Source organism: Gordionus sp. m RMFG-2023, chromosome 5 (assembly GCF_954871325.1).
Source record: "Gordionus sp. m RMFG-2023 chromosome 5, tfGorSpeb1-WG-v2, whole genome shotgun sequence".
NCBI classification, from domain to species: domain Eukaryota; kingdom Metazoa; phylum Nematomorpha; class Gordioida; order Chordodea; family Parachordodidae; genus Gordionus; species Gordionus sp. m RMFG-2023.
Window position 1 is genome coordinate 18,723,749 of NC_088779.1, and position 25,748 is coordinate 18,749,496.

The 25,748-nt window shown below is 25.1% G+C and overlaps 1 protein-coding gene across 3 annotated transcripts in view; it reads left to right on the forward strand.

Annotated features, from left to right (window-relative positions):
* The window catches only part of LOC135929370 (ATP-dependent zinc metalloprotease YME1L-like), a 42,890-nt gene extending 20,536 nt beyond the window's left edge, over window positions 1-22,354 (forward strand). The window contains exons 9-19 of one of the 3 annotated variants that reach the window (XM_065465912.1): window positions 2,040-2,192; window positions 2,312-2,371; window positions 10,409-10,541; window positions 15,116-15,178; window positions 15,807-15,964; window positions 18,506-18,616; window positions 18,722-18,873; window positions 19,022-19,148; window positions 20,135-20,208; window positions 21,665-21,772; window positions 22,174-22,354. In XM_065465912.1, coding sequence (XP_065321984.1) covers window positions 2,040-2,192; window positions 2,312-2,371; window positions 10,409-10,541; window positions 15,116-15,178; window positions 15,807-15,964; window positions 18,506-18,616; window positions 18,722-18,873; window positions 19,022-19,148; window positions 20,135-20,208; window positions 21,665-21,772; window positions 22,174-22,320 — 1,286 coding nt within the window. In that variant the 3' untranslated portion in view covers window positions 22,321-22,354. The remainder of the gene's footprint in view (window positions 1-2,039; window positions 2,193-2,311; window positions 2,372-10,408; window positions 10,542-15,115; window positions 15,179-15,806; window positions 15,965-18,505; window positions 18,617-18,721; window positions 18,874-19,021; window positions 19,149-20,134; window positions 20,209-21,664; window positions 21,773-22,173) is intronic. The other 2 variants (XM_065465913.1, XM_065465914.1) reach the window with 2 other exon arrangements.
* The last annotated feature ends 3,394 nt before the right edge of the window (window positions 22,355-25,748 follow it).

Here is a 25,748-nt window from a genome sequence, read left to right on the forward strand (position 1 = left end):
ATAAGGAAATTTCACAATATTATTTTTAACAAAATTTTATTGTCATCTATCTCAAATTCTCTTCCATATCAATCACTCGGGATTTTAAATTACTTGAGAAATTAGAAATCAGATTTTAAAATATAATTTTTATAATTAAAAGTTAAATATAAAGATTATAATTTTAAAATTAATTATGAAATGATAGATAAATTTTACTAATTTTTATAATGTATTTATTATATAAAATATAAGTAGCGAAATATTGCACTATTTGGCTACTCTCCAAAAATAGCGCGCTATCGCTATTTTTTTTTAAAGTAGCACGCTATGTGGCATTTTTTTAAAAATTGCTTGATCAGATGATGAAGAAGAAACTATATTGCCTTTTTGAACACCGATATTCAATATGGATGATTTTTTTTTCTTCCTAGACTAAAGGTTATATTATAATATAAAAATATTAAGCTTCATAAAAAAGTAAAGAAAAATCAAGATCTTAATTCTGATAGTGAAATTAGAGCATCAACAACTAATGTTTTTGTAAATATCATCTTTAATTTTTTTAGATACTGACTAACATTAGAAACCAATACATATTTTATACGCCTTAATATTGTTTTCCAAGAGAACCACAACACATCTCGTATAACACAAGGATTTTTTTTAAATTTCAGCCCTAATTTATCTTGTGTTTTCCTATATCATATAAATTACCATTGCCAGCTTAGACTTAGACCATTCCTGCATTCCACAAAGATTACCTTTTAACATTTGTGCCATCGTGAAACTTTGTCACATATATAATTAATGTAACTTGTTTTAGTTTTTTACTTGTAGTAGATAAAAATAGCATGTTTATTTTGACAATTCATTTATATGTTAATTTATTTTTAAACTCAGATCATAGAATTATTTTTAAAATTTTTATGCAATTGAATTGCTTCTTGGATATAAATAAATTGATATCTATGAGAAGCTTCTAAAAATGGCGAAATTAAAACTTGTATTTTTCCAAAAAAATAATCCAGCGCTTTTCAAAATTTTGAACGGGCTCGAACCCTCAATAAACACCTCTAGTGACGTCAGTGTTAAATTTAAACAATATTATAATGATTTTCATGGGAGTTTATGATATAAAAAAAAATCAGGATTAACACAACATATAAAATTATTTATAATAACAAAATTTGGCAATTAAATTTTTTTCTTTTTAGCTTTCACATTTTACTTATAATATATAAAATATATTTAAATGTGGTACAATATTAAAAAAAAATTTTGAATAATAAGCTAATAATGATTTAAATTAATAACAAAAAATAAAATTGATTTTGTGATTTGAGTTACTTTGATTTAATCATATCAACCCTGTGACACCTTTTCATAATATTTATCACTTTTTTAAAATCGGTATCAATAAGGCGATTTACTGTGTACAGATCAGCATCTTTTACTTGTACGGGATGTTATTAATCTGTTTTTTCTTTGAGAACTGGCTTGGCCGAAGATTTATGAAAATTATATTTTTCAGCCTGCTATTTATTTTGTAAATATTCCTGAAAACCAGCTAAATAAATTTAATTAGTATGAAAACCATTTAAGTTTTTTTTTACAGAGATGCATCGATACCAAAGCTACAGATTACATCTTTAAGGGCACTAAGAGTTGAAATCCTGACAATTTACTAATAAAAAATTATATTTTATTTAATGCTTAAAAAAATCAAAAATTAAAAAACGAATTATTTTTTTCTTATTTTATTAATTCCTTTTGTTGTTATATGAGATTTAGAGAGAGAAAGAAATTAAAATATTAGATAAAAATTTATATTTTTGACTTTTAAATTGGTGTATGTTTTTTAATATTCAAACAAATATTTATCGATGCTAGATTGATCAGCCAGTGGCATGCGTAAAAGGTTAAGGTATCAGTGCATTTCTGGTTTATATTAAGTGAACGAAGTATAAATTATAAAAGCTAATTATTATATGCGAGCTTTGGTTAAGTTTTACTCAAGTTAATAAAGCATATATTATTTCATAAAATTTTATATACAGGGGTTTTGTTAGTGGGTCCTCCTGGGACCGGTAAAACGTTATTGGCTAGAGCTGTTGCCGGAGAAGCCAATGTACCCTTTTTTCATGCCGTTGGAAGTGAATTTGATGAAGTTTTAGTTGGACAAGGAGCTAGGAGGGTCAGGAATCTCTTCGGTTATTTTTATATTAATTTACCTATTTGAGATTTTGGTAATCATAACTGCCCATTATTTTGTGAATTTTTCGATTCCGAAAAATTGCCTACATATATTATTTAATATACACTATTTTAGGTCCTGAAATTTACCGTCGATTTGGATATAATACAAATAATTTGAAGATAGGTTTTGGAAGTATGTGTTGGGAATTAAAATTTATTTCTTTTCTTTTTAAATGTTTTTACCTTCCTTATATATTTGACTATTTATAGAAAATGCTTTCAGATTGAACTAAGAATTATATTTAGTTTCTGTTATCAATTATTATTGGGTCATTTCATTTATCTACTCTATATGGCCAACTCTCTTTGTTTTTTACGAATTTTTTTTATACAAACTAATAATCGGATAATCTATTTAGGCAAAATTTAGCCCTTCAACTCTTAACCTTGTGGAGATCAAGGGTAAAAGCATAAAATATGGTACACGCTTGTAAATAATAAATTTAGTATTAAAAACATATATTTTAATATTTTTAAAAAATAAAAATTCTAAATTATATAAAATTTTATCATTCTATATAAATACAAAAAAAAATAAAGATGAGCCTTTGCGATATAGATAAAGACTAGTAAAAAAAAATGAACAATTTTTTATGCTATAGATAATATATTTTATTTTATTCGTTTAAATTGATTAGTGTTATTTTTTTGAATATAATGATTGAAAGGTTTCCAATGTCTGGCTTGTAGACAAGGGTTAGGTTTTAGACCCACATCTCTAACATAGAGATATGGTATAGGTTCTATTGATTGATACTATTTAGATATGGCGAGAGCCTAAAGTTGGCCAGGGTTTTCTTACAAAAGTATAATGCTATATTTCACAATTATTTACATTTGCACTCTTTCGCACTCCAATATAACTTTTGGAATCATAATTTTTAATTTTTTTATTTTGTTCATATAAAAAGCCCATTGATTTTTTGGAATCCCGGAAAATAATTCCCCGGAAAAAAAATCCCGGAAAAAAATTCCTGGAAAATAAATCCCCGGAAATTAATTCCCCGGAAAAAAAATCCCCGGAAAATAAATCCCCGGAAATTAATTCCCCGGAAAAAAATCCACAGGAAAATAATTCCCCGGAAAAAAATTCCCCAGAAAATAATTCCCAGGTAAATAATTCTCCGGAAAAAAAATCCCCGGAATAAAATTCCCCTGGAAAATAATTCCCCGGAAAAAATTTCCCCACTATACATTGAATTGCTAATGCATTGCTAAACTGCATTGCTAAAAGGCAATCAATCATAATTAATTATAAATCAATCATAAATTTATTACGTATATTTTTTTAATGATAATTTTTTAAACTTTTTTTAAAATATATTTAAATCATTTTTTTATTATAAATGAAGAATACTGATTAAATGATATAGTATATAATTTTTTTTTTATTTAATATTATTAATAAGAAATTTATTTTTCTAGCTTATTAAAACAAATATACATTTTATTCAATTTTAAAAATTAACAAATATATATCCGTAAGAGGGCGTTATATGTTTTAATATGTATCATTTTAGGAAACCGGAATGATGATTGGATAGCATTTTTTTTATATTTGGGTATATATATACATATGAAAAACCTAAAAATTAAAAATTTTTTTTAGGTTTCTTTGATGTTTAATGAGTAGGTTTAGAATAGTAAAACAATGGAAATTTTTTAAAGTAAATATTGCTGGCGTTATTTATCAAAATCTCTTCATTTTTGTTTTATACGTGTATATTTACGTGCTAAGCATTATTCTAAAAAATATTTTGAAAATAATTTGATTTGACCGATTGCCGAGCTCAAAATCGATCACTCACTAAATATTCGATTGACCAAATTTATTAGGAATATAATTTGAAAAATGTTGATTTTCGTTTTATATATCTATAAATACGTATAAAACATAATCCTAATAATTCTTCAGAATTAATTTTATCAAAATTTTTAAATATTTTATTTGAGAATTATTATTTCGTTGATTTATTTATAGGGAATTTTTTCTCCTAATTTTGTAATTTTAATTATCTTAAAAACGGAGATTTTTTTTCCGGGGAATTATTTTTCTAGATTCTTTTTTAATATAGCTTACATTTAATATATTTATTGTAGCTTTCGTTCTCTTCGCTACACTGCACAAGGTACGATTCCCAAACAATTTATTTTAAATGAAATAGTTACATTTCTCATATTTAAATAAATATATTATGCTAAGCTAACCTATCTCATATTTTACTTTTAATAAACCTTTTATCGGTCCGTTGTCTCACCCCCTCCTTCATTATTATATAGGATTTAACTTGTAATATACAATAAATTTATTGAATTTAAAACAAATTAAACAATAACATAAAATTTATCGAATTTAAAAACATTTAATGGTAAATCTAAATATATTTCCGCGAATATGAATTTGATGATTTATTTTCAAAAAAGATACTCTAGCAGTAGTCCGCCAACATATTTATACGATTCTTGCCGGGAATTTAAATTGAAAACTTAAGACCCCCCAAAACGAAATTCTTTACCATTTTTCTCAAAAAGCAATCGATAAAAAATTATAAAAATTAATAAATTTATAAGGAAATATAAATCTAACACTATCACCAATTTTCAGGGATTTTCATTTGATACTTTTTAAAATATATCCCTATTACCATTTTTGAGATTTCGAAAAGTTGCCTTTATACGATAATAATTTTAAAACTTGACGTGAAGGGAAAACTTAGAAAACGAATTCGAACTCAATGTCAAATTCTGCACCAAAACTTGTTTTTATTTATTTTTTCTCCCATTTTTCTTGCCACACAGTACATTTAATAAGATAAAGACATAAATATTAAATAAAACCTATACAATAATTTTAATCTATATTTTTTCAACTATTTAGGTAGAGATATCAACATCCAAGGATGTTTTTATCATCTAACTCAATCAACTCATAGAAAGATTCAGGAATTGGGGTTAGAATCATCATATCGGAATGATCCAATGTTATGCTTATTTGCAGCTATGATCGATGGATTAGCATTCTTACCTATACACGATGTCAAACGAGGTATGGAATATTTAAAAACCATTGTATCGGATGAAAACAAAGAATTATTGTTTTATTTTGATAAAAATTATGTGAATGGAGAATTGAGACATGGGAAAAACTCTCAAAGGCAAGTAGAGCCATTGTTCCCACCAGAAACATGGAATGTGTTCAATGTTACGATTGCTGGGGAAAATCGAACAAACAATGTATGTGAAGGATGGAATAACCGATTTAAGCATATTGTAGGCAACAAAAAACCGAAGATATGGGAACTACTCGAAAAAATAAGGATGGAAATAGCGGTTGATATGGGAAAAATCGGCCAATGGAATATTGGGACATACACTCCCAAAAAAAATCGTATTTATGCAACGAAACAAACTATTTTAAAAAATTTATGCATTGATTATTTAGAAGAGAGAAGGGACTTGCCCAATTTTCTCTCTTCAATTGGAGAACATATACGTTCTAGAATTGTTTCTTTTGAATAATATAATTTATTATTCTATATATCATTTAATAAAATTATAATTATTTCTTTTCTGTAACTTTTGAAAAAAATTCATAAGCAAAATAATAATTGTTAGATTAGTAAAATATAATACTCACTGCTGATAATCACCTCTGGATGTATTTAGATTAAAGTGGTCAGCATTTTTCATTACTTTTGGCAGTATTTAATTAAAATTGGGCAGTAAAAAATATAATTTTGTAAGTTTTATAGTGATTTTGTATTCAGTCAGTTAAATTCTTAAAGTAGGATACTTCAGTAAAATAATATTTATCAAATAGAGGGTATCAGATTGAATTGCTAATTTCCTATTTAGCCACAAAATTTATAAAATTATATTATTTAATAGCTTATCCTTGTAAAAACAAAAAGGGGCGCTATTTAAGAGTCAGTAAACTGTGAAAAGCCTTTTATCATATTTCTAAAAAAATGATTAAAATTTGTGTAAAAATAATTTTTCAATAAATACCTAAAAGTTGATGAAAGTGTGTAAAGGTGAACTATATTTATTTAACTTTCGTTTTATTATTTAAAATCTCAAATCCTCGAAGAAATTTGACTTTAAAAAACATTTCTATTTAATTAAATACTGCAGAGCAGATCCGGGTCACGGGATTTTTTTTCAGGGGAATTATTTTCCTAGATTCAAATTTACTAGTAATATAATTTGAAAATTGTTCATTTTTGTTTTATATATCTATAAATACATATAAAACATAATCCCAAAAAATATTTTAAAAATATCGTGGTTTGGCGGATAACCGACTCGTATATGTTTTACTCGTAATTATAGATATATAAAACAAAAAATGAACATTTTTCGAATCAACTAGTAAATTTTATCAATCGAATATTTAGTAAGTGGGGTTTTGAGCTCGGCAATCAGTCAAATCAAATTATTTTCAAAATATTTTTTAGGATAATGCTTAGCACGTATATATATACGCGTATAATACAAAAATGAAGATTTTTCCATGGATAACGCCAGCAATGCAGTATTTGGTCATTCGGTCGGTTTTCGGGTCAAATCACGATATTTTTAAAATATTTTTTGGAATTATGTTTTATACGTATTTATAGATACATAAAACAAAAATCAACATTTTTCAATTTATCTTAATAGCAAATTTGATCAATCAAATATTTAATAAGTGGTCGGTTTTGAACTCGGCAATCGGTCAAATCAAATTATTTTCAAAATATTTTTTAGAATAATGCTTAGCACGTAAATATACACGTATAAAACAAAAATGAAGAGATTTTGATAAATAACGCCAGCAATATTTACTTTAAAAAATTTCCATTGTTTTACTATTCTAAACCTACTCATTAAACGTCAAAGAAACCTAAAAAAAATTTTTAATTTTTAGGTTTTTCATAATAAAAAAAGTGCTATCCAATCATCATTCCGGTTTCCTAAAATGATACATATTAAAACATATAACACCCTCTTACGGATTTATATTTGTTAATTTTTAAAATTGAATAAAATGTATATTTGTTTTAATAAGCTAGAAAAATAAATTTCTTATTAATAATATTAAATAAAAATAAAATTATATACTATATCATTTAATCAGTATTCTTCATTTATAATAAAAAAATGATTTAAATATATTTTAAAAAAAGTTTAAAAAATTATCATTAAAAAAATATACGTAATAAATTTTTGATTGATTTATAATTGATAATGATTGATTAATGATACATATTCAAACATATAACGCCCTCTTACGGATATATATTTGTTAATTTTTAAAATTGAATAAAATGTATATTTGTTTTAATAAGCTAGAAAAATAAATATCTTATTAATAATATTAAATAAAAATAAAATTATATACTATATCATTTAATCAGTATTCTTCATTTATAATAAAAAAATGATTTAAATATATTTTAAAAAAAGTTTAAAAAATTATCATTAAAAAAATATGCGTAATAAATTTATGATTGATTTATAATTAATTATGATTGATTGCCTTTTAGCAATGCAGTTTAGCAATGCATTAGCAATTCAATGTATAGTGGGGAAATTTTTTCCGGGGAATTATTTTCCAGGGGAATTTTATTCCGGGGATTTTTTTTCCGGAGAATTATTTACCTGGGAATTATTTTCTGGGGAATTTTTTTCCGGGGAATTATTTTCCGGGTATTTTTTTTCCGGGGAATTAATTTCCGGGAATTTATTTTCCGGGGATTTTTTTTCCAGGGAATTAATTTCCGGGGATTTTTTTTCCGGGATTTTTTTTCCGGGGAATTATTTTCCGCTTACCGATTTTTTGAACTCTTATTTTATTTAACGATAATTTATATTTCGTAGTTTATCCATACCTTATTCAATATCATAGTTTCTATATTAAAATATTATATAAATTGTTTATTACACACGTCAAAATTTTAATAGAATTAAATCGTTAGCGAATGTATGTGAGTCAAATTTTTTTTATCATTTTCTATATATTTACAAAATTTTATAAAATTGTTCAGGTCTGAGTCGATTTTTACTACTCATGCAGCATTTTAACAACATTAGGGTTAATATTATATTCATTCAAAAAAATAAAAGTGTATTGCCTATAATAGTTTTTCCTTATAAGCTATTTACTTACCGAGGTTTTTTGTAAAATTAGTATAATATTCAATTTGACCAATTTATAAGGTTGTCTATCTGGCCATTATATGCTAATATTTTTATGGGAAATATATAATGAGTTATTATAAGTTTAAATCTTTTTTCCCGAAATCTTTCTCCTTGCCTATCCCATAAATATTTTAGCCCATCTTGCTGGCTTTATAATACTCTATAGTTCTTTAATTAATTGATAATAGAAAGAAATCAATCAGTACCTATGCCATTTTGTATATTAGAGATCTGCACAGCCCGGCCTAAAATCACATTCCAAAGCCTATATAATTGCTAATTTAAACTAGTATTTATATGGTTTATTTATGAGGTCTGAAAGACTCTACTACATTTTGTGTACTTAATGTATAATAGATAAAGTAATGCTTTTTCAAAATTTTAATCGGAATAACCCGTTTTTCTTTATTACGATTTTATAATTTTGAGCAAAAAAGGACCGAAAATAATATCTATTTATTTTCTATATGAAGTAGAGAGCTGCCGGATCGAAACCTGTAGAGATATATGATTTTAAAAAGGCCGAGCAGGAAATTAGGCTGGGATAATTTTAAATAAAAACTATATTAATTAGTGGAAAAATATTAGAAAATCATATAACAAGATTTTAAAAATCCGCCGGGTCATCAAATGCTTAACAATACGTTCGGACCGGATTTGAAAATGGATTTTTTTTAAATCAAGACTTTGATCTCTGCAGGTCTGATATAATGTATAGGCTTCATGAACTAAATTTATTATATACATTTGAATAATTTGTAATTAATCTAAATTTAAAAAAAAAAGAGTCAGTAAAAGAAAGGTATTTTTTTTATGTTTTACCCTTTACTTCTCCAAAAGTAATAAAGCTAGGAGGCTAAGATTTTGCCTAGAACACCAACCTTAGATTCTATATTAATATTAATAAAAATCTAAAAGGATAGTCCGAAAATCATGTTTTTTGATCGATTAACTGTACCACTATTTTAATCTATAAATTAAGATATCAGCCGATACTAGATACTGTATAAAAAAATGCGTGGTGTTTATATTGGGCGAAAAAAAGTACACAAAAGAAAGAATAATATATTCAAAACCTACCTTTGATTCCAAATTTCAAATTATTTTTCTACTTGGAATAAATATTTGAACGTTTTATTTTCATAATTTACGATCATTTATTATTTAATATATTTTTATTTTATTGGAATAATTAATATATGACAAAATAAAAATCAATTTGATTTAAATCAATATTTAGATTATGAATTAAATAAAGGGATTTTTTAAAAAAATTATTTATTAAAATCAATTTTTGAGCTCAATTTCTAAATATCTATTTCATCCCTTATTTATTTTATTAGTAATATATATTTGATATGGCCTTGTTTTAATTATTTGATTTTAAAACTCGAAAATGATGTTGGGTGTCTAGTAGTGGGTGAACATGTATTTTTATTATTATAATTTTATTAACCTTAACCATTAATCTAAACTAAACAGGAAAAGTAAAAAAGATTAATTCCTCATTTATTATTTAATATCATCTGCGGCCTTCTTATTTTTACTGCCTTTTATATATTTTTTTGAGGCATACAATAATTCGTAATTTATAGTATCTTTTTTGCACATTGCTCGATTCTAATCTTATTTAAAAATTAATCATAATTTAATTTTATAAAATATTTATCATTTAAATTTTTTATAATGGTCCGGACTGATAGATTAAAGACGAACTGAAGTCTGTTTTTAAAATTGGTTCAGTCCAGCCATCGGTCTCTTTAGAAGGTCCAGACTTTTGACCTTCATTGGCATACATGAAAAAGTAAAAGATATAAAATCAATATACTATAATTTGATATTAGTAACCCATGTTATCGGTAAAAGTTAAAAGTATCCGCCGATACCTTCGATATCGGTACATCTTTGCAACACAAATTATCTGGATAATTTCGATTCAATATTATCAAATTATAATCTCGAATTATCATGTTTTATGTTAATATAGCCGCCGCTAAAGAAAAATCGCCTTGTGTGATATTTATTGACGAAATTGATTCCGTAGGTGCAAAGAGAAGCAAATCAGAATGGCATCCATACGCTAATCAAACAGTTAATCAATTATTAGCCGAGATGGATGGGTAGAGATTATACGTTTTTAATTTAAATTTTAATCTTATTTTAAGATAATTTTCTTAATTAGTTTAAAAACGAATAAAATTTTAAATAGGCAATTATATCAAATTATTGGTAAGTCACTGAAACTAGGGGAAATTTTTAATATAATTTTTTTCTATTTATTTGTATTTATTTTTTTAAAATATTATTATTAAAAAATAATTATGCGATCGTGAGGTGATTAGTGTATTTTATTTTCGCCATTATTTGAAGATTTTAATTAATAAATATTAATTTATAATATTTTTTTAAAATTTAACAAATATTTTTTTCCCCTTTTTATGGATTACATAAATTTTACCAAGATCATAATTTCATATACAAGAACCATGGCTTTTTTAAAAGATCATAGCTTTTTCACGCATGTTATAATATCATGAAATTGCAGCATCTTATAGAGTAAGATGCTCAACATGATCAAGCAGCTATTCTACATGAAAGAAGAACAGTAAAATCTTCTTGTCATTTATATTTATATAGTGTAAATTAATTAAATTATTAAATGATATAAATTTATATAGAAATATTTTTGTTTTCCCTTTAAAATATATCTATATAATTATTTATATATTATGTTTATTTAAATAAATTGCTTAATTATCTATTATTTGATTTAATAGTCCTAACTTAGTAACATCCAATATGACTAGGCCTACAAAAAAGCGAAAATTGCGCTATTCGTAAACGTACGAATCGTATAATTTATTATTCGTATTCATACAATAAAATTATTCGATTTGATTCGTCGAATATCTATTCTATTCGAAAAATTTTCTAAAGCTTATAATAAATATATAATTTTTTTTAAAAAATTGTAAACAAATGTAATGTTGACACTCTTTAGGATTCTCTAAACTAATTGTCATTAGCATATAAAAATTTACAGAAAATAAACTAAATAAAACCCAATGATTTCATATAACGTTATCACAAATTGGCCAAAAATGTCCGATTTTTAGAATTAGAATTGCTTATAAAAAATAATTAAATTATATCTTCAAAAATATAATTATGCTAGATCCGGATTTGATAATAACCTGTTTTTTAAGCATAAAGTCTTTCTAATAGTTTTCTCCTTCAAAGACATTCTATTTTTCATTATCATAATTGTGTTCCTATTGAGAACAACCGCTCACATGAAGCGAAGATCCCTCAGTTGCCATTTTCGATAACACAGGAAAACGATCCCCATGCAATCTCCACTTAATTCATTAAGATACTAGTTGATAACCCATCAAGAATAACGGGAATAAAAAAATCATGAACTATTATACAGGAAATTTTTTTTTGAGAACATTCAGTGAATTTTCTAAAATTTGGAAGTAAATTCCATTAAATAAGGAGATTAAAAGTATTTCTTTTTTCCATTATCTATATAAAAATAGCTAGTAGTAATTGAGGTATCGTTAATAGCCTGGATAACCTGATCAAACGCATGTCGCTGTAAAACATTTAGATAACATTACCATTGCGACATCTGCTTCTATTATTGTCATATAAATTAGATTGAGTGATAGGGTCAGGAGATGGAAGATTAAAATCGTTGCAATTGAACCCAGGACAATCTACACAGGTTAGAAGTATGGAGGATATTCCTGTGGTAGCAAAGGGTAAGACATTTTTTTGTTGTTCTCTAAGATGGTGTAGTATTATAAAGATATTTCGTCTTACCTGATCCACCAGGAGCATCTATATAGAAAAATCTGGTAGTAATTGAGGTATCGGCAATAGCCAGGATAACCTGATCAAAAGCATGTCGTTGTAAAACATTAACTTCTTACATAAAGATTTTATGAAAAATATACGTTCACCATCGCAAAATATGGTAGTAAAAAAAATTTTTTTTTATCTCAACCACAATATGGGAACTTTGCAAATAGTTTAAAATACCTATTTATCAATATCTTCCCATGCCAGAAAATTAACCTTCCACACTAATAATAAGTACTTATTATAAATTAGATTTAACAAATAAATTTAAATTATATTTAGCCAATTGAAAAATAAACAGTTATCTCATATTACCACCCCAAAATATGCCAGTATTCTCAAACAATATTTGAACTCTGAAAATGACATACAATACCAATTTATCAATATCTACCTACATTTTTAAATATTCTGTATCTTAAGAATCTCAAATAAATAAATAAAGTTTGCTTAGTTAATAAAGAAAATTATTAAACATCTGTTTAATTACTGTCTCTTATATGCTGGGGCCTTTGGCAGATATACTATTATGTCCTGTTGTAATCATTTCGTTATTAATATCAACATGTGAAATGCAGATTGAGTATGGGTCAGTTGAGACTTTAAAATTATTTTCTGATAACCAGGTAAGCTCAAACATGATTTAAATCTTGTGCCAACCTGATGGTGATTTATTCTTTAATAATATCTATAAAAATTAAACATTTTTTTAATTACTGTCTCCTATTTTTGGGGCCTTTGGCAGATGTACTATTATGTCCTGTTGTAATCATTTCGTTACAATTTTTTTAATTAAAATAAAAAATGGTTGATTTTAAAATTAAAAAATATAAATAACTATAAACCAATAAAATAAGAGCTTAATAAGCCAATAAAAATAAAGATTAATAAGCCAATAAAAATAAAATTGCATAACAATAACATATATAAGAAAGATTATATTAAAAAATTTAATATAGAAGGTGGCTGAGTGGGAAAAACGTTTGCCTTTAAAACGTTAAGTCATGGATTCGAATCCCGTTATGTACAAAAAATTTTCTTAAAATTTAACATTAGAGAGATATAGTCTCCATCGATTTATTTAACATTAAGAAGATAGGAAAGTTAATAGGAAAAATAAAAATTAACATTAAGAAGATAGGAAAGTTGTTAAGAAAAATAAAAATTAACATTAAGGATATATAGGATATACGAAAACGTTCATTTCTTGATTACGGTGATTATATATATAGATGTTTCCACCTCATATATTGATGCGATGTTATTTTGTTTGAAAATTCTATTAATGTTAGACTGTACTATTGTACTGTATTGATATTATATTTCACTTTGTATTCATTATATAAATCCTTAAATTTTTCTAATAGAGTTGTCGTATCTATGTTATATGATGTTAATAGTTGTTCAAAAAATTCCATTTTTAGTTTAGGATCTAATATTGTTGATATTATAGTATGAATATTTGTTAAGATAATAATTTTCTATTTTCTCAATCGCACTGATAGCGTTTATAAAATTGAGATCAAACGAATTTAAATGTTCGATTAACGACTTGTTCATAACACCAAAAATGATTAAAGAAACCATAAAATAAAATAATTATATTTTAGTTTACTTTGCTGGGACGTTTCCCTTTCCATAACTTTATCAGAAAATATAAATTATGTATGATTTGATAATAAGAAATAAAATAAAACGGAATGATATCCACTAGGAAAATTTAATTACTTCTACTTATAATAAAATATATACGAAAAATTAAGAATATTTATAAATAAATAATTTCGAATAATACGAATAATTGTGCTATTCATATTAGTAAAATGCGAATTGAATCGAATCTAATTTCGAATAACAAATAATTCGTTTTAGGCCTAAATATGACATACGCCTTTTTAAAATTTAAAAAAAATATATTTTTTAGACACATCCTAAATTAAAAAAATAAATCTCGAATATTACACGAATTCAACGAAAAAAAAATAAAGCCATTTTTAATGTAAAATTAAAGAATTGTGAAAATTTTCACAAGTTATGCAATTCTTAAAATTTTGATTAATGAAACTTTGAATTATTATTACATCAAAAAATTTCCACCAATAGCCACACGATCGCATATTTATTATTTTTTAATAAAAAAATAATATAAAAAATTTTCACTAGTTTTATTAACTTAAATAATTAAAATACTATATTATCTGCAACTTTGATTTTTTTATCGTTATCCACGGGCAATCCTAAACATTTTATATATTATGATAAAAACAAAATAACAGTTTTTTTTGAATTTTTCTAAAAAAAATTTATTTATTAATCATTTATTGATGACGAATAATTTTAGTTTACTGAGATTTAAGCTAAATTTTACTTACCACTCACTGGGTTTTAGTTTTTAAATAAGATTATTTATTTTTACGATTCGGTTAGTCTTATTACAATTACAATTTTAAATATGTTTTTGTAATTTTTCCATTAGACGTCCTTATTCACTTCATTACGCTTCCTTTAAACTGCTCTCAATGTTTAAAGCTATAATATAAAATTTCCACTTTTAACTTTGCTAGTGTTTTTTAAGTAGTATAAGAAGGGAACTCCGAATAGTTTTCGTTTGTCTTTTCGATATGGGTAGATCGCAGAGTCTGGTGGACATTTTAATTTTTTGGTATTTTCATTTTATTCTTATAAATATCCAAAAAAATTATTTGTTAGCCTTAGTACTCTCTAAGAATGCATTCACCTTTAATTGATTATTTATCAAATCACATGGTATAGAATATAGATTGATATTGTATAGTTTATAATTTGCTTTATTTTTTAAACATAAAAGGTTTCATAAAAACGAAGGTATAATTGTCTTAGGAGCAACTAATAGAAAAGAAGATTTAGACAAGTATAATTATATAATACCTCGTATTTACTTAACATGAGCCTGTTTAGTTAAAAATGGAATTTTTAAAAATGTATATTATTGCTAGTTTTTCTTAAAAAAGACCATCTTATCCAAAATAAAATTAAAATGAATTACGGGTCTCTACTTTTAAAAAACTGATTGTATTTTGATTGAATCGTTCACTAAGTAGTATAAAGGAGGTCAAATAATTGAAATAATTAATTTAAGAAGGATGTAAAATTTATCTACTTTCCAAAAGCAAAGCTTTTTTCTCCTCTAAAAATAACATGTAAACAATACTCGTTTATTGAGCCATAAAGTGTACATGTAAGCCTGGTCCATAACATGGCCTACTCATATTTCATTTTTAATTTAATTTTTAATCGAGGTGGGATGTAGGTCTATAATAGAATATCATTAATAAAATATCCTAATATCTAGGATTTATGTAATATGTATGGGTTATACAAAACCAATATAAAATTTAAGAATCAATAGCAGAACTGGACGCTCTAAATAATTATTGTGGATTCTTTTAAGGTCGTTTTGTGGAAGTTCATATATTAAGCCCTGATCTCAATGAAAGAACTGATATATTTAAAGCACATTAATGAAATTATTTTTTAAGAGCTTTAATTAGACCAGGACGTTTTGATATGGAAGTTCATATATCAAGCCCTGATCTCAAAGGAAGAACTGATATATTTAACTATTACTTGGATAAAGTCAAGACTAATAAGGATGTTGACGCGATTCAATTGGCTAAAGGCACCACCGGTTATACAGGTTTTTTTTATTTATTGACATAACCTCTCTGGGGTATTTATATTTAAAAATAAAATTCTCTTATTTTTTATACGATTCTTTTCTTCTGAGTAAAAAAGATTTATTAATAATTTAATAACATTTATATGAATAAGCACCTTTTATATAATGCAGAAAATTAATTTCGGACACAATTATATCATTTATAATTTAAGTTTTACTAAATAATGATTTAGATAGGGGGATAAATTAACCGATTAATGGCATTGTTTCTATATCGAATAAATTTTATAATTATGAAAATTTCTCCCTTTTTAAAATTATGTGATAAAATATTTTTTAATGTTAAGATAAAAGAAACTTTTAACTACCATATTCCCTCACTTGATATTTATATTTTTCCAATATTTCCTATGAATTAAATCTATTTCTTTAACATTAAATTTCTACCTCCAATTATTTTTTAATTACTAAATGGTTTAGAAAAATATTTATTGGTTTATTATTTTTTACTCTGTCTTAATCTCTTTTATTCCTAAAATTTTCTTAATTCATAATTTTCTTATTCATTTGGTGCTTCTCCTCTTTGCAGGCTTATCAAGGAGGCCTTGAATTTTACCCCCTAATTTAATGGTAACCGCTTATTTCCATTTGTCTCTGATTTCTTTCATTGATTCTATTTCCTTGCCGTACTCAGGTTGCCACCCTGTTTTCAGCCATTTAAAGAGCTTCCTAATTCCCATCTTTCAATCTGCGTTAAGACAGTTTGTCTCATGATTTAATTAACCTTTAAATACTTCTAAAGGCAAAAAACATGACCTCGAATAGCTGTATGCGATTCAGAGTAGAGGAATAAGTAGATGTTATGAACGACGAATTCCTAATTATCATTGGCCATAGGCTAGGTTGCCTTATTCATTCCTTTGGTACTTGTGCTGCCTGTAGCAAGCAAGTAGACACATTTGGTAGGGGATGTTTCTCTTTTCTTTAAGTCGGCCACCGCTTTTGCGGTACTACGATCTCAATAGTTTGATCGGTAAATCTTTGATTTCCGTCAGTTTTCCAATAGTTTGCTCTTAGGACTTTTAAATGACAATGGCAAGCGTCCTTATGTCATGTCTTTACCATTTTGCTGCTGCGGTAAACGATGTGTTCAATGCATTACCTCATTCCCATCTAATTGGAACTCCAAGAGGTCAGAAAAATATAGGTTTCTAAATTCCTTCATCCTTATTCCTATAAGTAATCCCGCTCCACAATCCCAAAATATCAATAAGGACTGGGGAAAAAACTATTCCCTTGTAAAATAAAAAATTCAATTCGAGATTCTAAGAAGGAATATTTTTTGAAATACTTCCTTATCCCTCATAGCTTCCCCTTTCCCCATAATACATATTTCAATTTTTTAATCATGTTAACTCTTTTTTTATTAAAAAAAATATGCAATACCTATTTCTAAAGCTATTTTATAGCTAAAATTTCCGCATTTAATATAATATTTAACTAGTTATTGTTTTTTTTATACTAGACTTTATAATCTCATTAGTATAGCAATAAATATTAACGATTTAAACATAATGCACAACATACATTTTAAAACCATTAGTTATACAGGAATATTTTTAATATTACGATATTGTTTTGAATTCAAATATTTAACGGGAACTAATTGACAGAAATATTTTTATTATTGAATGGAATAGACAGCGAATTCAATTTTTTTTAGCCCGGTTTGCCCAAAATTTGTATTAATATTTATTTTAGGCTCGGTCCTAAATTAATAATGGAAAAATATTAATTAATTTTTATAAAGTTAAATAAAATATAAATCACTAATAGCTTTGTCCTAATTCCAAATAAATATTAGTATCATTTATTTAAATAAATGAACCGACATTATATTTTTTGATTTTTTTAAAACCCGGACCTTGACCGAGTTTTAAAAAAGAAATAATAGGTTTGAGTGCGACTTTGGGTCGACTTGCAGGGTTTTAGGATGAAGCGCTTAATTAATAGTAATTAAAACAAATGGGGGAAAAATAGATTATCCCTAATATATTCTTAGCCTGCATAATTGTATAATATTATTAATAGTTTGGATATAGTTAATGGAGGTCTGCAAATGGCAACTTATTTTCGCCCGGACCTGTTTTTTTAAATATAAGGTCTCGCTTGAAATATATATAGTTTAACACCAAAATAAGCAACTATTTATAATATTGGGGAAACACTATATTATATAGATTTTCACTTCTATCAAATATCAGAATTCATCAGTAAAACCAAATGTAGGGATAGGAAATCGTATCTGTGAATGAGCAGGTCATAATTTAATAATTGAAATTATAAAATATTTTATTTTAACAAAATTAGGCCTTGGAACTAAGCGGGCTGGGCATCTCCACTTTTTGCCCACCCAGCCTATTAATTTCTTTGCCCGTCCCAAATTTCTATTATTTTACAACTTAATATTTTTTTATATTATTAGAAAATGTATTCGATACTTGTTTTTAATTTTAAAATCATTTATATTAATCATTCATAAATAATATTCGAAAAAAGGTGCGGATATTGAAAATTTAGTTAACCAAGCAGCCCTAAGAGCAGCAAAAGACAGTTTGCCCAACGTTAATATGCGTTATTTGGAAAATGCTAGAGACAAAATTTTAATGGGTATTAACGCTTTTGATTATTTCATTTATAAAATTATTAGTATATTTATATAAAAATTTGTTTTCCGTTAAAACGATAAATAATTAAATATTTTTTTCACATAAGGACCCGAAAAAAAGTCAAGAATACCGGACAAAGAGAGCAACCGAATAACAGCTTATCACGAAGCTGGACATACATTGGTATCTTACTTTACTAAGGATTCATTGCCATTACACAAAGTCACTATTATCCCTAGAGGATTCTCCTTAGGACACGTATTTATTTATTTATAGATAATATATTTCATAAAGATAGATCAAACATGTTTATTTTTAGAACAATAAATGGTAAATTTGATTTTCACTCATATTTATTTGATTGAATGATTTTTACTTTAAGTAAACTAATAGGTAATTTTTATAGACAGCTTCTCTTCCCGATAAAGAAATGTATTATCAAACCAAAGCACAAATTTTGGCAGCATTAGACGCTATCCTGGCTGGAAGAGCTGCTGAGGAATTGATATTTGGCTCAGAGAAAATTACATCTGGTATAAAAAGATATTATAGTTTTTTTTATTATAACAAAGACCTGCATGCCCGGCTTGGGTGAAATAAACAAATAAAAATCTCTAAATAGATCTGGGGGAGTTAGAAAATAATGTGTAAAAAATTATGTTTTACCAAATATGTTCATACCTGACAATAACATTTTTTAAAGCTGTTTCGATCCACAAATTTTTGACCGATCCGATAGATTAAGTTTTTAACACCTATCTTTGAACCAATATCATAAAAATATCAATATATTTTCCATCAAAAAAGTCAACTAACTTTTCACGAGTGATTAAGTGTATACTTTTTTTTTATATTCTCTATAAGTAAATCATCTAATTTAAAATTGGGAAATGTTTATAACTGAATCTGAATGTGACTCATTAGATACTTTTAAATCTTTTTATAATTTTTAACTACATCTTAAAATATTAGATTTTTTAAAACATTACAAAAAGTTGAATTTTTGTTATTTTTTTTTATTATTAAATTATTTATAAAATTAAAATATATATATAAGTTTATACAATCATAAAATAACCAAAAACTATGAAAATATCGGATCGGTTTTTTCATAAATTCGGCCCCGATCCGATATTTAATATTGGCACCACCCTAGAATTTAGTTTTTACACATTCAGTTCAGTAGGAAAAGCAAACCGATATCATCCACTGCCTATTTCTTGAATAAAACATTAAATTGATTTGCATATTATAATATTAAAACATTAAATTAGCTGATATGCTATAATATTAAAATATTAATTTGGTTTAATGTTATAATATTAAATATTCATAATTCATGTCTAAGATCCTATGCTTCATTAATTTTATAAAATATTATGGGTTTTATTCTTATATAAGCTTTAAACAATTATGAAATAGTTTTTATTCATTACAAACTGCATCTACATTTATTATTCTGGATATTTTATTTTTAAAACTGTTATTTTATATTTCCACCGTTCTAAATTTTTTTTAGGTGCATCAGATGATTTAAAGAAAGCTACAGAAATCACAACCGAACTCGTTAAATCCTGGGGCATGTCTGATAAAGTATTTCGATATTTATATGATATCTAAAATTTTTTTAGTAACACTTAAATACAAATACAATCTCTTTCATATAAACTATTGGTTTGTATTTAAAACAGGTAAGAAGAACCAAACGTTGGGCAAGAAATTCACCTTTTTCCCCTCATATTAAATTTAGAAGAAATATATAAAATAAATACTTGAGCATTGACTAATTCTTTTTAAATTTAAGTTTTGTCAAATCTTCTTATTTTATTAAATGTTAAGGTTTCAGTTCAGGTTGAACTGTCAAGAGATAAAAAGTTTTACCTAAAATTGTTGAATCATCTAAGTAAACTAGATTTCCAGTTATTCCTCTGCCTCATAAAGAAGATGCAGCAAACTCATAACTAATTGAAAATATAAACATCATCCAAACCATCTCCATTTCTTTAGGGCCGAATCGATATTGTCAAAATTGGCACGAGATTGGCTGATAATTTTTTTATGCATATGTATCTTTAGCCATATAGCATCACAACTTAAATTGCTCATATAAGCTTTTGCGAGTATCATCAGGCCATGATAGCAAAATTATTAGTGGTTTATAAACCATTAAAAACAATCATTCTCTCGAATATTGTTTATCTCTTTTTCATGATTACCTCTAAGACTCTAACCTACCACCTATATTATAATTTGAATTAGCCTTTTCATACATTCTCTTTTTTGAATTGTTGATTTGGTTAGAGCTGAAAAAAAATTCCTTAATGGGCCCTTCTATCAAAGATTGTTTAAAATGGTTCCAGAGAATTATTTGCTTGCATGACATCTAATACTCGGTTCACACAAAAATCACAATATCAAATTTGATTTTTTATATTATTTTTAATTTATAAATGATTATATTTATTTAATTTAAAAAAAAATTTCGTTCAATGAATATTTTTATTGTTTTTTATTTAATATTAACAAGGTGGTCATTAAACCGATTGAAATATTTTATTGGGTCCAATTGTTTATAATTATTAAATTTTGAAGTATAATTTTAAAAAATTTAATTTCAGTATCGCATTATGTTAAAACAAAACAGTGGCCCAATCTTTGGCTAACTATCATTCTCTTCAGGCCCATTCATACCGGGTTAATGAGTAATCGATTTAAAATTTTACATTTGTTATGATCTCAGATACGCTAAAATAAATTATCCTGTTTTCCTAAGCATCTTATAGATTCTTTTTTCTAAAAATAAGTGAATTGTAAGTAGGGCCGAAATCTGTCAGACTATGAAAAAATTTTCTAGTCGGGCTGATTTAATTTTTTTTATCCTAAACTACTACTGACGGTTCGAATTTCAGAATTTTATTATTCAACTCTACTATATAATTAATATTCATTTTAATCTAATTCTTATGTAATTAAATTATATCTTTTTTATAGTTTTAGTTTTTTCCCCATTGCAATTGAATTCTATATATATTTTAAAAAATATATAAAGGTGGGTCTTAGAGTTTTTAAGGATAACTCCAATGCGTTTGTTAATGTTAGTGAACTAGGAGAAACTATGACAGAATCAATTGATGCCGAAATTAACCGTTTATTAAATGTAATTTTTAATGATTTTTCTAAATTATAAGCTTTAAATAGTTGAATTTAAAAGATTTTAAAAAATAAAATTATTTCTTATTAATTTTTAAGTAAATAATTCATATTAAAAAGACATGATCGAGCATAATATAAAAGGGTATTTTTATTTTAAAACAGCTCATATAATCAATTTTTCATAGCTAATAAATAATATCAAATTTTTATTGATTAAGACAATATTTTTCACTTTGTCTAAACTAGTCGTTTATAGTAAACGTTATGATTGTTAAATGATGCGATAATCAGTTATACAATAACATAGTATTATTTATTTGATAATCCAAGTATCTTGAAGCGATTTCGCGCTATTTTCGCAAATACAATTTAATCTATTGTTAAATGAATACATTCTATACATAGGAATCTTATGAAAGAGCAAAAAGTCTTCTGAAAAATCATACTAAAGAACATCATTTATTGGCACAGGCATTGTTAAAATATGAGACCCTAAATGCTGATGATATCAAAAATGTTATAGAAGGCAAAACTCTTATCAAAAACATTTGATTACGAATTCTAATTTGTATATTTTTATTATGAATCTTATGATTGAAATTTTATATATTAAAAATTGTATTATCTCACCATAGATTTGTAATATTCTAGCAAATGGAAAAGGCTTTTATATAGGACGCTGATTTTACCCAAAAAGCTTTAAAAAAATAATGGTAAATAAATATTTTTTATATTAACTTGTTTAATTCATAAAATTGCGAAGGGTGGACATTGTATAAAATAATATTACTTGCTGGCTGCAAGCTTATTTTAGAACATTTTTTTTAGTTTTAATTATTTTCTTTATCGTGAGAGGTCAGTTTGATATGATGATCTAACATTAGATTATTTAAGCTAATATTAATTTATTACACCAAAATTTAAAAATAATATAACATTTTTTTAAGGTATAGCGATTTAGCATAGGAAGCAGAACTAAATAATCTTTATCCTAGCAATGGTGAAAAACATAATTATATTGTAAAAAACAGCTTCTTTCACCCATGAAAAGTTTATCATATAAATATCAGTTTTTCTCGAGTTCAATTTACTACTTTTATCAGAATAATTTAGCAGCGAAATTTTCATAGCAAAAAAGTATCCATTTATATTTGAGGCATTTTATTTGTTGCTCTTAATACCATAATAATGTGGAATCACCTCGTTCACCCACTATGAATTATCTTAGATGACGGTTTGTTACTAAGCTTCATGCTATAGAAGAAAAATAAGGATAAGATATTGTACTTAAGTGCAGAAATATATTCAGAATTTGATGCAATGCCTGCTTATGAAATCATTTATATAGAAAGTTTTATTATGCAATCAAATAATGGCTAGCCATAATTAATTTACTTATTACATTTTATTTAATTTCACTAAATTGGATAGCCACTTGTCAATAAATTTCGACTTTCATCACATCTTTTTGCAATACCTATTGACTACTGACGTAGAAAAAAAACATTAAAAAAAATTGTTTTTATACATGAAAAAACGGCAAAATAAATAAAACATACATTTTAACGTAATTTTGTAACCCTAAAATAAATTTATAAAATAATTTCTTTACAAAACAATTTAATTTTATCATCATATCTACTTTAAAAACATTTAATAATATAAAACTTGATAAAAATCATGCATAATAATAAATAAATCTTATAAAATATTATGCCAACTATTTTTTAGTTACCAAAAAGGAGCTATAATTATATTTGAACATATTAATTTGCATTTTTTGCCCTACAAAAAGAAATTCTTTTGGGTCTTGATTTTTGAGCATAAATGTTTTGAAAATTTGTATATTAAGAGAAAATGTCAGTTTTTTTATTATAAGATTGGCGTGAACGTGTTTTTTCCTTTTTTAGCTGTTAGTAAAGAAATCGAATTCATTTGCAATAAAATATTAATGAGTAATATTCTCTATAAATATTGTAGTAGTAATAAAAAATTGATATAAAACAGAAATTTATTACTATTCCTGATAATATTGATCCATATATTATTAAAATATTTCCAAATTATCAGAGATCCGTGTACTCGAGCCGGGTGGTAAATTTAAAAATAAATAAACCGATGCCGACCCTAAAAATTTGTTTTTTAAATATCTGTGTTAAGCCTAAAAAATTTTGCTTAAATTCATTCACTTATGAAAATGTTTGCCAAAAATATGATTACCAATAAAGATAAATATATATTGAATTAAAATAAAATAATATTTTATTATCTCTCCTTTTTTAGTTATTAAATGAAAAATAATCAATCATTTTAGAATAAAGGAAATAATTTGAAAAGTTAATATATATGGATTTTGTATTCGATGAAAAATAAATTTTTGTCATTTCTGGGTAATTTTTATTTTAAAAAGGTTGAAAATTTTTTCCAAAAAAGGTTTACTAAAAAAAAGAGATAATGATAATTATCAATACTGTAAAGTAACCACGTTTCCTTTTTTGAAGAATAGAAACGCCATTCATTACCTTCTTCTAAAGGTGACGATAACGCGTTTCATTTTTGAGTAACGGTAAAAAAATTTCTTAAAAAATATCAAAAAAGAAAAACATATTTTATTGTACTATAAAATTGCTTTTATTTATTTTTTAATATAAATAATTCAAGCCGAGTTTTTAATTCACCACCATTCTTTCATTTTTATTTTAAATTTTTGTTAAATTTTCAATCGAATGTTAATTTAATTAATATTCAATCAAAATTCAAAGTATATGTTAATAATAATATTATTCTATTATACAATTTATTTTAAGAATATTATGTCCATAACTTACTAGAAGTCTGCAATGGGCGGGTTTTTAGCCAAAAAGCCCGCACACTCGTTTTAGAATTAACCCTCCCTCCCTTTTATTTATAATTATTTGAAAGAAATTTATCCGCCCGCTCATTTATCTATAAATTTTGTTTAATCCGCCCGCTAGCCTAATGTTCAAAAATTATTTTAATGGCTGGTTTGGTTCTTTATTTATTTTAATGTATTTTTAATTAAACATATTTAATATGCAATATTATGAAATGAAACTAGCAATAAATTAAGTCTGTTCTGCTAATTTCGTCTGAAAAATATCAAACCCATTACTTTAAATTTTTTTTAACCCTTTCAATGTTAAAAATATTTTAAAAAACCTGTCCACACCCATTCAAAGCTAGTACTTCTTCAAATGAATATAATTTAACCCTTATCTGGCCTCAATTTGAAACATATTTTCACCAATGAAGAAAATTAAGGGTACAAAGTTTACACTTTGTAAATGTAAATTTTGCCCCAACTCAAATATTTTAACCTCAATTTCCAGCAGTTCAAACTTAAAAAAGCATGTGAAGGTAAAAAGATGAATTAATATATTATTATTTTAAACATTACTTTAATAATAGAATACTAAATCGTGGGTATATAAAATAACTATTTAAAAGAATAATTCTTTCATAATATTTTGAAAATATAATCATTAAATTAAAATATAAGCAATTAAATTATGCTATAGTATAGGGTTGGGAACCAACATTAAAACTCCGAGATTAACAAAATATTGGCATTATTTCTAAATATTATATTCAGTTTAAACAATATCTTATATTTCTTGTGTTAGTATTTCTACTGGTTTAACTTCAAATTGTTAATAAATTTAAAGAATAAAATATAAAAAACTTTGTTTAAATAAATATATATATGGAATAAAACTGAGCAATATTGTTTTAGAACCTAGATTTTTTTGTTGATTCCTTTTTAAATGATAATTCTGAAAAAGAAAAATATTTAAAAATTATTTTTGGCAATCATAATTTCAATTTTAATGTTTTCCTTGAGAATAAGCTTAGTGAAGGATTAAAAGCTGCAATTAAATTTTTAAAACTTTTATCTTCAATTATTGAAAAAGCTAAGTTATTTTTAATAAAATTCAGGAATTAATAATATTTTAATTAAA